Consider the following 14,749-nt stretch of genomic DNA (forward strand, 5'->3'; position numbering starts at 1 on the left):
GATCAAATCATAACTCCTGAAACCAAGCTCTGAAAGAAAGTAGTATTGTGGGACTGCATATAACTTAGCTTAATAAGAAATGATCATATTTATAGAAGTGACAGCACCTATTGCCATGTTTACAATTGGGAAGTTCAAGAAAAACTGTACAAGTATAAACAGGTAATTTAAACAGATGTTTATGTAAATTGGCAGAGTCAGATAAAGAATAAAATAAGCTTACAGAATACTCCAATTAAAAATTCTACCCAAATATTTCATTTCATATCTATATTAGAACGCACCCTGGAAAAAAAAACCCTGATTTGAATTCAGCCTTGAGTCTAAAGAAGACAACTTTTCCTAAGATTTCAAATTTCATTTGCCAAAACATCATAGTTAATCGCTGTGTGGTTGAATGCTGCACTGTGACTGTCAACTTCGTTCACGGCAGGTAGGAAAGCAGATGTAAAAGGAAAAAGTTTATGACAGGCTGTCCTGTATTCTTCATACTGGGAATTACAATTCCCAAAGCTTCCATCAAGCAGTGCCTCAGAAACCTTTATTACAATCTATTGAAACAAGAGGAAAATATAATTCTTAAAAACAGCTCAATTAATAATCACTTTAATCAAAAGATGAAATGTGTTAATAAAAGTGAAAGAAAGCCAACAAGGTTTCAGTATAAATTAACTTCTTGCTGTCTACAGTGAGTAATCACTTCAAAAAAGGAACATTAATATTCAACTTTGCAAAGCCTTAAAAAAAAAGGCAGTAAAATTCTAGTATTTGAAAACTGACCAAATAAAGTGAAACTCTAAAACTGTGATCAGTACAAATGAAAGTGCCCTTTGTTAATAACAACAGCTCATACTTAATGGCATGCTTACTGTGTGCCAGGCACTACACAGTTCGCATAGTTTATAATTTCAGTTAACCCTTACACCAATTCTGATAGATAGCATTGTCATCTCCTTCTTATAACTGAGGATAAGGAAATTAAAAGAGGTTACTTGCCTAAAGTCAAACAGGTTGGTGGGTCTGAGATTCAAATTCAGGCATAACTCTGAAGGCCAACTTAAGAGATGTTGCAAAGGCACGTGTTTTCATTAATCTTACCTTTACATTTTTATCTTTTATAGTTTCATCCAGTCTCGTGGCAATAGCAATTGCTTTCTCTTGCCTTGACTTGTCCAGAAAATACATCATTTTAGCACCTGAAATAGCACAGTATTTTTAAATGAATAAACTCCAATGTCCTTACATTTATCTGGTTTATACTGATGAGTGATGTGAACTATGCTTCCAAATGTTTAACCAGTGGTGGGCTGAAGCTATGTTCCCTCAGCTCTCAAGAGCCAACTGTGACTTCTCTCGATAGCTGGGGGCTACAATAAAAAACAAACAAACCTACTACTGTTGAGTCAATTCTGACTCACTGCAATCCTGCAAGACAGAAAAGAATTGCCCAAATGGGTTTCCAAGGCTCTGGTTCAGCTGTTAAGGCATTTGCTGCTAACTAAAAGGTTAGTGCTTTGAACATACCAGCTGCTCTGTGGAAGAAAGATGAGGCAGTCTGCTTTCATAAAGATTTACAGCCTTGGAATCCAGAACAGACTTGATGGCAGTGAGTTTGGTGTTTTTTTCATCTTTTTTTTGTAAACAGACTGCCTTATCTTTATCTCACGAAGCAGCTGGTGGGTTTGAACTGCCAACCTTTTGGTTAGCAGCTGGGCACTTTAACCACTGTACCATAAGGACTCCTTAGGGGGCTGCAATAGTAATATCTGTATGACAAAAAAAAAAAACCTACAAAAAAAGCTTTTACTATCACAAGAGGTGGTTGTTAAACATTTACTTGAAGACCACTGACTTAACCACATCCTTAGAAATGATGTAACTCAAAATGTAAATATGGACTCTCTGTGGCATCAATCAATATTTCAGTCAAAACCATAAAGAAAAAGATCAAGCTCTAAAATAGAACATCTCAAGAAAAAATTACTGCCCCAGAGGGTAGTAAGGACACAGCAGCAAATATTCATGTATTTATAAAGGAGGCAAGCAATTTTTAAGAACTATTTTTAAATAAAATCCAATTTATAGTTCTATAAATTACATGCTTCACATTCTATGCTCATTTTCCTACTGGGCTTTTGTTCATTTATGAGAGCTTGTGATTATCTAGGCTATGATTCTAATCAGCTTCCATTTTGTGATCTGATATGAGGAACTTATCAGTTAAAAGGGGATTTTCCTTGGGGAGGTGTGATCTGCCTCCAGTATATAAATGGATGTTCTGGCAAACCATACCCTTTTCTCTACCTTGCCTCCTCCTCATTACCTGACCTCTGGTTCTTGGGACTTAAGTCTGCAGAGGTCTCTGGCCTGCTGCCTGGCCAATACATTTTGAATTCACCAACTCCAGCAGCCCCATGAGCCAGCAGAGGCTCCAGCCTGCTACCTGATCCACAGATTTGGGACTTGCATGAGCCATTCCCTCACAACTGTGTGAGCCATTTTCTTATAGCAAATTTCTCCTTCTATATATGCTTCACTGGCTTTGCTCCTCTAGACCACCCAGACTAAGACAGAACTCTCTATATCTTAGCTATTTATTAGTTATATATCTGTATTTTTTTCCAGCTGGTCTTTTAATTTATGTTACTTTCATTTTTATAAAAATTATTCATCTTTTCCTTAGAATTTCATAAGGAGCTCTGGTGGCACAGTGCCTAAGGTATATGACTGCTAACCAGAAGGGGGGCAGTTCAAACCCACCAGCCACTCTGCGGAAGGAAGACTGGGCATCTACTTTGTAGATGTACAGCCTCGGAAACCCAAAGAGGGTTGCTATGAGTCAGAATTGACTCGATAGCAGTGAGTTTGATTGTTTTGTTTTGGCGGAATTTCATATAGTGCTTAGAAAGACACTTCCCACAATTATAACAAAGAAATGTTTTCTGTTACTATTCTGTGTTCTTTAAGACAAATTCTTATCTACCCTTACTAACAAGAAGTACTATAACTTTCAAAAGAAATAATTCTTCACCCTGTATATATCAGAACCGAAATGCTTCCCTTTACAATAGAAAAGCTTAGGTTAAACTATTTAAATATATGTCTTGAAGTGTGTATGTATGTACTTCATTTTGCCCCCAAGTCCTTTGCCTCTAATCTTTTGTCCAGTTTTAATTTATACTATCTCACCATTTTATGAATTTGTATAAACTGCCTAAAATCCTTCCTGGAACAAGGCAGGATATAAATAAATCCTCAAGATAAAAAATACATAAAAATATCCCCAAAATATAAACAACTCATAACCATAACACCCAACTTCAACCATCAGAGCTTTGGTAAATATTTCTTCTCAGCCTTTTCCCAAGCATACTTTTACATGGTTGAGATTACACTGTATATTCAAATTCTGTATACATATTAAAAAAAAGTAGTTATCATTATTATAAACCATTTGAATAAACATCAGTTTAAATGACTATCTGATATTCCGTTCTATAGTCCCACCACTGCTTCCCACATTACTGGACAGACATTAAATTTGTCTCCTTTCTTTTCACCACACTTAATACAGGTTTGCATAAACACCCTTACACTTAGCTATTTCTTTACTTTGGATTAATTCCTTATGATTATTTACAACAGTGTGACTACTAAATCAAAAGACACGCAATATGTGAGGTTCTCAGTAAACCAAGGAGCTGCTTTTCCAAGCGGCTGTGTCAGTTTACACTTGAAGCAGCCAAGTGCAAGAGTTCTTCCTCATCATCCTTAGAAGACTCTGGTCTCCTTTTCACAAACAACAACAACAAAACAAAAACCACTGTTAATTTGAAAGATCAAAAATGGTACTGATACTTATTTCCTTTTCTCTGATAATTAGTGAGGATGAATACATTTTCAAACATTTGTTTCCCATCACACTTTAACTTTTTTCCGTAAGCATTTCAACTCTGGGAGCTAAATACTAACCTGAAAGTAGATGCTGAAGAGAGGTAGCATTATGTTTGAGAAAATCCTCATTGAAACTTTCCAAATCCTTGTTGACAAATATCTTCTGCATTTCTTGAGAGAGAACTTTGCTAACAATGTCTGGAAGATTACTATGATCGCACACTATAAAAAGAAAACAATTAGATTTTTATTTTCTGGTGAGACTTTTTTAAAAATTTCATTTGGAATAGCTTTGTTATTTATTATTAAAACAAACCAAAGTCACTGCCATTGAGTTAGAACCGACTCACAGCGACCCCTCCTTGGGTTTCCAAGGCAGTATCAGATTGCTCAACCTTCCTTCCAAGGAATGACTGGTGGGTTTGAACCGCCAGCCTTCTGATTAGCAGTCAAATGTCTTAGGCACGAAGCCACCAGAGCTCCCATCCATCCATATGTATATATATATGCACTGCTGTCGAGTTGGATCTGACTCATAGTGACCCCTCCTTGGGTTTCTGAGGCGGTATCACTATGAAAGTAGACTGCCCAACCTTCCTTTCGAGGAATGGCTGGTGGGTTTGAACCGCCAGCCTTCTGGTTAGCAGTCACATGCCTTAGGCACATTTATTATTAAGCTTGATATATTTTACATAATAAAAGTACTGCACCTCTGGAATATAAATACCTCTCTTAAAATGTACTAATTCCTATTATTGCTTTACTAGCATATTTACTGTATAGCTATATCTTCATTTAAATCATAAAAAAATTATCTTTTTATACTTACCTGATTTAGAAAACTTAATCAAACATTCGTGTAACCACGGGTTATTACTGTTTATGGCAAAAGCTCGTTTGACAGACTGCAGCATCAACAGAAACTTTCCTGGATCAGAAAAATAACAGTATCACTATTTATGTACGTGATGTGCTTCATGTTATGTCAACCTCACTTAAAATTCCTAACACAATTTCCTCTTCCATAAAATGTATAAGCTAAATTCAAAGTTGACTTTTGTTACAACTTTATTGTCTAAAGAATAGCTTGAAAAACCATGAAGGACTGCTTCAGGTAAATATTAATTTGTATGACTATTCAAAATATTCTTAAAATGGATTTAATTATAATACTCTAATTTGTTACCCAGCAAAGTTCAGAGCAGCAAGGGAAAACAAGGGCTGAGGACCTTTTGTGAAAGATTAAAATGGGACACGAAGAAACAAAAATAGATCTAAACGACAGAGATTACACTGAATATGGTCACTGATACAAGGCAAGGTTAAAAACCAATCTTAAAGTACTTATTACCTTTCCTAAAATATATTTCAAATGCTAATAGATGAGTGTCAATGTTATCAGCAACAAGGTTCTTAAGAGGTATAAGGAACTTGATTGCTTCTTCTAGTGGATTTTCTACCTATTTTGAAACAGAAAGGAAAAAATATTTTAAAAAGTTATACAAGGAAAATCTTCTCTAAAATTTTATACTAGTATCTATCTAATGTAATCTATCCAGTTTTCTTTATAGAACCAAATAAGTAGTGAAACTTCAAAAATTTTTTAATTTAAATATTTTTGATAAAAAAATTCATAGTAGATGGTCAACAATTTTCAAAATGGAAATATCTTTATTGTTTTCTTCTGATTATAAAATCAATGTAATTTTATGAAAATTCAAGAAAATACATAAAAGTATTCCACATACTTAAGAAGATGATGCACCAAGTACTGACAACGTCTTACACTACAAACATCTAACAGGACAAACACACCACATAACTGGAAAAACAGCAATGACGAATTTAACAAACTTACACTTGATAAACAGTGAATAAACTTGAAAGCTAACAATTTCCCTAAATCTGGTCCCTAAACAGCTATCGACACTTTGAGAAAACTCTGGAGATGAGCTGCTATTGCTATGTCTTTGTAGCTTAAAATATATCTAGTAAGAGCTATCTTATAGCTCATCGTACACAGGGCTGCTATGCATCAGAATCTAGAGCACACTATAACAGTAAGAGATATAACAAGCAATTGTATTAGTTTTCTGTTGCTACTGTAACAAATTCTCATGTTCTGTGGCTTAAAAAAACACACAAATTTAGTATCTTAACAGTTCTAGAGGTTAAAATCTGACCTGGGTCTCACTAGGTAAGTTATAGGTGTTGGCAGGACTGCATTCCCTTTTGGAAGCTCTAGAGGAGAATTCCTTTCCCTGCCTTTTCCAGCTTCTAGAGCCTGCCTGCATTCCCTGGCTTGTGACCCCTTTCTTCCATCTTCAGATCCAGCAACAGCAGGTTGAATACTTCTTACACTCTATCACTCTGACCTCCTCTTCCACCTCCCATCTCCCTCTTCCACTTTTAATGCCCCTTGTGTTACACTGGGCCAATATGGCTAATCCAGGATAATCTCTCATCTCAAGGTCAGCTGATTAGCAACCTGAATTCCCTTCTGACATGTAAAGTAACATATTCACAGGTTCCAGGGATTAGAACTTGGTTGGACATCTTTGGTGAGGTGTTATTGCACCAACAATAAACAAAATTCTCCATACAATTTGCAATAACCAAATTTTGCATATTATTACTCAAAAGTAATTGATATTTATCACCATGACCCTAAAACACTGCAAATGATTTCTACTTTGCAGATTTAAATAAATCATGTTTATTATGACCAGAACCAAACTGAATAATGTAAATTTTACCAAATAACATAAAGACAGTACATTCATCTCACCCTTTCTAATCTTTCGGGTATAAATTCTTCCCTGAGACCACTGGCTTCTTCCTCTTCTTCATCTCTTTTTTTCTTCTGATTTTTCTGTTGACGTTCCCTTTCCGCATGCTTTCTCTCTTCTTCTAACTTGGCCTTTTTCTGAGCTCTTCTCTGCTTGCTAAGCATTTTCTTCAGTTCTTTGGCAGACAGATTTTCTATAAATATATAAATGACCAAAATTCTACTAAGGCAGTGTTTCTGTTTCATCTCATAGTCCTCTGCAATGCATATAGTATCAGAATAGCTTGAGGGGGGTTGTGTGGGGAAAGGCAACTATAAAAAAGCTTTTAAAAAATTTATTCCCAGTGATTAGCACAAAACCTGTCATATAAAAGTCAATGAATAAATAAATGCTGTATTGACGAATACTGACCAGTTCTAAGCCCCCAGCTCTGCCTGGTACACAATACATTTCATCCCTCTCAGTCTCAACTCCCAAAATGTAAAGTGGGGCTGTGTATACCAACTACCCTCTCATAATATTTCAAGGATAAATGAGTTAACACACACAAACACACTGGTCTCTTAAGTGTTATAAAGTACTAGGAATGAAAGATCACAAATCTGTCTCCAAACTACAATTTCTCAAATATTCATAGATATTAACATTTTAGTGAATTGAAGCTGTACAAATATTCTCACTGGCATTCTCATTTTCAATAAAGTCGGTACTAGGAAGTGCTCAAAGCTGTTTTCATTACAATTTAAAAAAAAGAAAGGAACTCAGTCCACAGACATTCCTCTTCTTTCTGAATTGGCGTTACTGAAAGTAAAAATGAAAAAGACTAATAGTCACTTCATGTGGGTGACTCAGAAGCATCAGCTCCAGGACATCATTCCCCCTTTTTTTTTTTTTTAAGTCTGCCCACTTTCTTGTTTCAGCCCATTAGTTATCTAATGCTGTCTTCACATTCATCTGACAATGGATCATTTATGTTCATGATTCGGAAATTTAGCATTGCTCTCTTTTTAAAATATTTTTAAGCAAGTTTCTTTTCAGTTACCTGAGTTTATTTCTTGTTGTTTGTTTTCGTTGGTTAAAGGATTGTCATACAATTTCAAGTATATTTCAATTGCTGATCTAGCAGCCTTGAAATAGAAGGCATGTCTTCTGAGTATATCTTCTAATCTCAAAAGGTCAACATAGGCACGAAGGGTCATTTTTCTCATGCAGTATGTATGGAAGTCAAATTGATCATCAGTTATCTCAAAAAAATGCTTCAAAACAAAATCAGAGAATTATTCCTTACATATATGTCGATGTCTCCTTTTGAATAGAAAATCATAAAAAGCCTGAAAAACAATTTAAACCGTCACAGTTTCACTTAGATGCTCTCTCCAATGTCCAACACTAAAAGGACAGCAAGTTCTTCTTTGTATTCAGGTTGTGTTTCTCTCCCTACAATCTATGGCCATTCCCCATCAACTATGTTTTGTGATGACATTCAACTTCTACATAATAATTCAGTTGCTCAAGTTACTGTTTAAACCTAGGAATTAGTGCATACCAGTATTCTCATTTTAATGAAATACTTTTCTTTCGTATTCCCTAAAAACCAACTTGGCAGAGTATTTAAACAGAGCTCTCAATGAAAAGTAAATATATGTAGGTTCACATTAAATGTTTCTAAGTCAGACTCCCCTCCTAACTGTGAGCTCTTCAAGGACTACTTTGTCATCTTTGCCCCCTGTTGGACACAGGACCTAAGAAGTGGCAGGCATTAAATAAGCACATTATTTGTCAACTCAAAAGGTAAGTTGCTTATATAGCCTGTGAACTTGGGCAAGTTTTTTTTAATTTCTTAGTGAATTTAGATTACTGACTCTAAATTAGGAATAAAGAAATCTGTACAACTACTTTCTAAGGCTGTTAAAGGATCAAATAAGAACATATGCCAACGTGCATTTCAAATAATGAACTGCTATCCAAATGTACACCATTATGATTTTCTTTCACAAAAAAGTTCTCATTCCATTTTAGCAGAGGTTTCTTATCTGGAATCATATACAAAAACAAAATAGCTGTTTTCTTCAGTGTGACAACTCAAAGTTCTCATTTAATTCTCAAAGGGTCCATGACCCAAAAAAAGGTTAAGAACTTACATGGGAAGGAGAACACTGATGCCTCCTTCCCCTAGAAACCAATTTTTGTATCTTTATTCTCTCCCCTACATGCATTTCTACTTCTCTCTCCTTTCTTTGCCCCTTCTTTAGCCTCTCTGCATAGAGATAGAGAAACCAATGATTCAATATATAGGTCAGGCTTCTACTACACTTCATCCTTCTTGTGTACTAGGGGCCTAATAACTCACTCTGCAGAGGACTGTTAGTAATTGTCCATAATCATTTGATAATTTTAGTTGTCTTAGTAAACAGGAGGAGTCCCTGGACAATGCAAACAGTTCATGTGCCCAGCTGTTAACCAAAAAATTGGAAGTTCAACTCTATCCAGAGGCACCTCAGAAGAAAGACCTGGTAATCTACTTCCAAAAATTCAGCCTTTTAAAACCCTATGGTGAACAGCTCTTCCCTGACACACAATGAGTGGCTATGAGTCAAAACTGACTCAATGGCAACTGGTACTGCTTGTGGTACTTAGAAACATACCATAATAAATAGCAAAATCACATTAAGTACCTAAGATTTTAAGAGAAATTCAAAGATAAGAATAAAAGCACATACTATAGAGGGAAAGAAATAGAAAACAAACATTTCAATTAGTTTATACTTATTACTTCAAAACTCACGCCTTAATGAGGTTATATTTCAACTGCTTTCCTCTCCATCAGTAAGTCAAACCAACTTACAAATCATAATATATATTTAAACTTGGTTTAATTTTTTAAAATCTAAGGATTTTTTATTTCATAAAGTTGTCAGTGGTTTTCCTTGATGTAAATAAAGTTATATCTAACATCATCAAAATATCTTAAAATTCAATGTAATTAACTAAGGAAAAATGGCAATGCTAAAAGTCATAGAACAGATAATTAGATGAAAATATCTAAGAGATTACAGGACCTTTTTTAGGCTGAAAAACATTTACATGTGTAAAAAGGCAGACACAAGCTTCAAGAAATACTCCCAGCAGCATCAGTACACATAGGTCTAAAGTTAAGCCTCTGACAGTTAAAATGGGAGGGAGCCAAATGGAACCACAAACAGTTAAGCCGCCGCCTCTTTATCAGTGACAGCCTACAGGCTGCCTCTCTCCAGTTAATGTCTTCCATAAATAGGGTGACCAACTCATCCAACTCATCCTGCTTTGCCCATGGCTTTTCCAGTTTTACCACTGAAAGCTCTGTGTCCCAGGAACCCCTTCAGTCCCAGGCAAATTGGAATGGTTGATCGCCCTATAATAAGCTAAATGATAGTGAACAGGACCTACCTAGATTACACTGGGGGGAAGAAGAAACTTCAGCTATGACTTATTAATACTCTTGCTTTTGGAAGAAATGGTTATTGTAGAATCCTACATTTAAGCAACTAAATAATCTTGGATTAATTTATTTCTCTTTTAAACCTTTTATTTGAGAATAACTATAGATAAAGAGGATGATGCAAAAGCAATATATAGTGGTTCTATATTCCCTCCCCCCAGTTCCCCACAAAGGTTGCAGCCTACATAACTATAGTACAATATCAAAACCAAGAAACCAGGCATTGGTAGAAAAGTAAGGTTCTATGTGATTTTATCCCACGTGTAGACTTGTGGAACTAACACTACAACCAAGACACAAAACTATCCCATCACAACAAAGCTCTCCTTTGTATACTACCATGGGTTGATTTTTCCCAATCATACAAAATACACCAGAGAGCACACACAGAGCGTTTCCGTGCACTTGAGCCAAATATGAAGAGCATGACAATGAAGGCCAGATAACTCAATGCAAAAAACCAGGGATCTAAATCTTAACATACAGTCATGTCCTTAACTCTTTTTCCCTTATCTCAAACACTAGTCTTTTTGTTTTTTCCTTTTTCTTTTTAAAGGGGGTAGAGGACAGTTAATGCTGAAAGAAGGGCAGTTAATGCAGACAGGAATTACTCAAGTTGTCAAAATTAGATTGAATCCAAGTAAAACAGGTCAGCAAGACTTAAGAAAAGCCATCTACAACTTAAGAGTACTGTTTTCTTTAGGAATTCTTTATTAGGCCCTCTCTTCTGACCCATATCCTTTCACCCATTACCTCTCAGAGTTCCCAGATGAGGCTAGTAACAGCTCATAGGCAGAAATGCAAAAACAAAAGAAGGAAAAAAAAACTGTGGACTTAAATAAATAACTAGATCAACCAGGGTAATATGGAACTTGATTTCCCTTATATAGAATCTGTCATTTTAAAGCATGTATCAATTAGATAAAGATTAAGATGTACTAGAAAATAAAGTTAGGAACTTCCTATGGTTTTAATCTATCATAAACCCTAGATTTTATCAGAGGTTTAGAAATAGGCATTGGTTGCCTGCCCTGTCTTGGGTATAAATCAGCACACTAAAATGTTAAGAAGCCAACTGCCTTAAGACTAAAGGTAAAAGAAAAAGAACATTCAATTCTTGAAAGAGAAAAGCATTTTAAAAATTATTTTGAACACAAGTTTATATGCAGTATCTTAAGGAAGGCTGTCCTTCTAAAAAATAAAACTCAAGTTTCAAACATCAGATTGGATTGGACTATGTGTAATAAACTCCTAAAATCCTATTGAGAGCAACAAGATGAAGACAGAACAAATTACTACACCAAGTCAATCTAGAATTCTAACATTTTAAATCCAATTACTAAGAACCTGCAGCAATATGTACCCTAGCTAATCTGCCTTCAGCAAAAGAACTGAAAGAAATCTTAAAGGCAAAAGACTCAAACTTTATTTGAATGTTTTTTTTTCAAATTCACTAACTATTGAGAAGGTAAACTAAATGAATGTGAATCTAGCTTTATTTTCAAAAGGTACTCATTTTCTTACTATTTAAAAATCTAGACACAGAGGAACTCAGGTGATATGTATTAAAATGAATCTTTGAATTTCATAATCACTCTCATGTCCTTCCAATTATATTATTAAAATAAAGATTCTTTAAACTTATATTTACTTTATAAGAAATTAATTTTAGAAGCTTGAATCATTTAGTCACAAATATTTAATGACCCTGTATGTTCTAAGCATTCATTTATTTCTATATAAAATTTACCAAGAGATTTTTAAGTCTTATTTACTGTGACAGTATGAGTTATTCATTATAAAAAGACTAGCTTACAAGTAGCATGTAACACTAAGAGTAGACTCTTTTCTGTGTCTAGTTCTTTCTATTCTTAAGGATCAACAGAAACCCCTAAATAAAGACAGTTAAAGTTTCTAGCAATAATTTTGTAACATGTCAGATGGAAATGATTTCTGCCATGTCTTAATCTGATAGCCAAAGATTTTTTATAACTTTTTACTTCACAAATGCTTTCTACTAAATTCTTCATTTTCAGTCATTTCTTGAAGTACTTTATCTGACACTATGGAATTGTATTTCATACTACTCGGTCAAAACCACTAAAAATTTAAGGAGAAGCATAATCTAAATGAAACACAGTAATAGGAAAGCTATTTATATTCTAATAATGCTCAAAAATATTAAAAAGGATAAAGTAACATGGTTATTAGTGTTGGAAAGAATGGGATTATAATAATCCTATAGGATTGCTATGAGTCGAAACTGACTCAATAGCAATGGGTTCGGGGATTTGGGTCTATGCATATTCAAATTTCACAGAAAACTTGATAAATTTCTACAGTATGGTCTTGCTGAAATTACTGATTCCTCAGTGAGTAGTAGCCTCTTCATTCAAGGAAACAATCTACTTCTGATTGTTCTACTGAGTATGTCCTGAATAATAAAAATGTTTCTTTCCTTAATAGTAAGAATGCTTTTAATATGATGGCCATCTATGAAGTGTTATAACAAGCTAGTGCTCCACAGTTTTATTACAGCAGTAAGAGCCTGATTTAAACTAGTGCTGGATATTTCATAAGTATCATCCAAGGGTTTTGTAGTTTCCAAGAAGATACAGCCACCAAGCCAGGCTTAAAAAGGCAAATCAAAACAAAACAAAAAAAAACTAGTTTATTTTTGAAAGGGCTCAGTTAATCCTAATTTCAATTCCCTTCAAAAGCCACCCCCTAAAATGTCTTTTCTGTGGGTAACCTCAGGAGTTTCACATGGGAAAAAAGGCCAAAGTGACTGCCATGGTGCAGACATCAGGCTCACCTGACTACGATGCCTGTGGTTTTATACTGCGGTCAGCATGGGAACAGTGGTGTCGACTGACCCCACAACTGAGGGCTGCTGAGGACTGCCTCAAGGGGTGCATGTGCGGCTCTTTTCCTCCTGATGTCCATTTGGAAGGAGAGTGCTTCAGAGATGACAAAGAACAGGAAAACAAAAATTCACACAAAGGAAAAGAAAAGTCCCCTCACTAAACCTTTTCATAGCATGGAACAGTAAGGAACATCACACACATAATCCTAAAAGCAAATAATAAAATAAGCCTGCAAACTGGCTACAGATTGCTGTACAAAATACTGACTGTGAGAACAAATATCCTGGGAAGACAAATTGGAGAGAGGCTGGCTGTGGACCAGATCCTGACATAAAGAGGAAAGAGGGTGCCATGAGCTTGTGTGTCCTTCTAGGCTAGGGATGAAAATCAAATGATGGCCCAATTAGTGAAAAAAAATTTTAAATCTATGTTAATAATAATGGTTTAATAAACTAATCTTTTTCCTTCTTCCCTCACATAAAAATCTATCAACATGTCAAAATGATAAAAATTTGAAGATCAAAAAAAGCAAACATTTGTTCACAACTTCTCAATGTCTGGAAGGCCAAAATCAACAATTTTTTTTCACAATGGATGCTTCCAAAACAGTTAGAAGAGGCAGATGATCTGTGTAGAAATCTACCTGCTTTATTCATCAGGAAAAAACTAAAGTCACTATTTTAACAACTTACCCTTTCTATTTCATGGCACTTTTTCAAGGCATCCCCATATCTCCCCAAACGTTGATAAGCTGAAATACATTCTGTCTGAAACCACATACACTGCATTTCATTTAGATTTTCCATGGCAGATGTTCCTTCCTGAAATGGAAGCATTCAAAATGATAAAAAGCCAACAATAAAACAGGTCCTAAAAATCTCATTTTTTCCTTTACAAGTATAGCTACAAGTACTATTATGTTAATAAATAGGAATTAACAAATATACTATTTCCAAAGGCTTACTGGTTTTAAACTAAATAATGCCTAATTTTCCAGCCCTGAATATCAACACTCTACATATGAAAAACTTCAAATCTTTGTTCTTAAGCACCAAAGTTTTTAGTTAAGCTATTTAAGACAATAATCCCTGAAGCGTTTTGTACCTATGTTTTTCCGCAAAAGCTATTTAACCTTTCCTTGCTGGCTCAGGTTCACTACTATAGACATCCATTATCGTCAAATCTGTTAGTAAAAGTAGCAAGCTTGCTTCTCAGTTTCCCTGTCTTCTCCTTGCACGTTAGGCTATCAGTTGTCACTTTCCTTGGGCCAATATGTTTGATTCTAACAGCATCTCCTGTTGCAAATCCCCTCTTCAACTTTCTATTTCTCCTCTGTAGTAGGCTAATAAACCAAATAACTGAATGTGTTAAGAATATTTTAATTCAGGCTCAATGAGAATTCTGAGAAAAGTTTAAGACATGATAGTTCAAGTGCAGGGATACTGGAGTTTTGTCAAAGTTTAGAAGAAAGTTATTTTAAATATATTTTCTCTGACTCCAGAAGGTGATAACGGTAAAGGTACGCTTATGTAAACAATTTCCATCTTCAAATCTTTGTACCCACTTCATGTTATCAGTTCAATTTTCAGAATTCTCATTAAAAGTCTAAAACCAGTATCAACTCTTTATACTTGCGCATAATTTCCAGTTTTGTGAGGACCAGATTTTTTTTAAGAAGTCTACATTATTTTTAATTTCAAAAAATTTACCAAATAGGACTA

The 14,749-nt window shown here is 34.9% G+C and overlaps 1 protein-coding gene across 1 annotated transcript in view; it reads right to left on the reverse strand.

Moving 5' to 3' along the window:
• Positions 1–350: 350 nt before the first annotated feature.
• Positions 351–14,749, reverse strand: part of NAA16 (N-alpha-acetyltransferase 16, NatA auxiliary subunit) — a 132,148-nt gene continuing 117,749 nt past the window's right edge. The window contains exons 14-21 of the mRNA XM_042781966.1: positions 13,721–13,849; positions 7,726–7,939; positions 6,683–6,876; positions 5,246–5,354; positions 4,724–4,822; positions 3,973–4,116; positions 1,099–1,196; positions 351–551 (exon numbers count right to left, since the gene is read on the reverse strand). Of these exons, the coding sequence (XP_042637900.1) occupies positions 351–551; positions 1,099–1,196; positions 3,973–4,116; positions 4,724–4,822; positions 5,246–5,354; positions 6,683–6,876; positions 7,726–7,939; positions 13,721–13,849 (1,188 nt within the window). The remainder of the gene's footprint in view (positions 552–1,098; positions 1,197–3,972; positions 4,117–4,723; positions 4,823–5,245; positions 5,355–6,682; positions 6,877–7,725; positions 7,940–13,720; positions 13,850–14,749) is intronic.

This window comes from Orycteropus afer, unplaced genomic scaffold (genome assembly GCF_000298275.1).
Source record: "Orycteropus afer afer isolate SDZICR_OR568_19922 unplaced genomic scaffold, OryAfe1.0 scaffold00207, whole genome shotgun sequence".
In the NCBI taxonomy this organism is placed as follows: Eukaryota; Metazoa; Chordata; class Mammalia; order Tubulidentata; family Orycteropodidae; genus Orycteropus; species Orycteropus afer.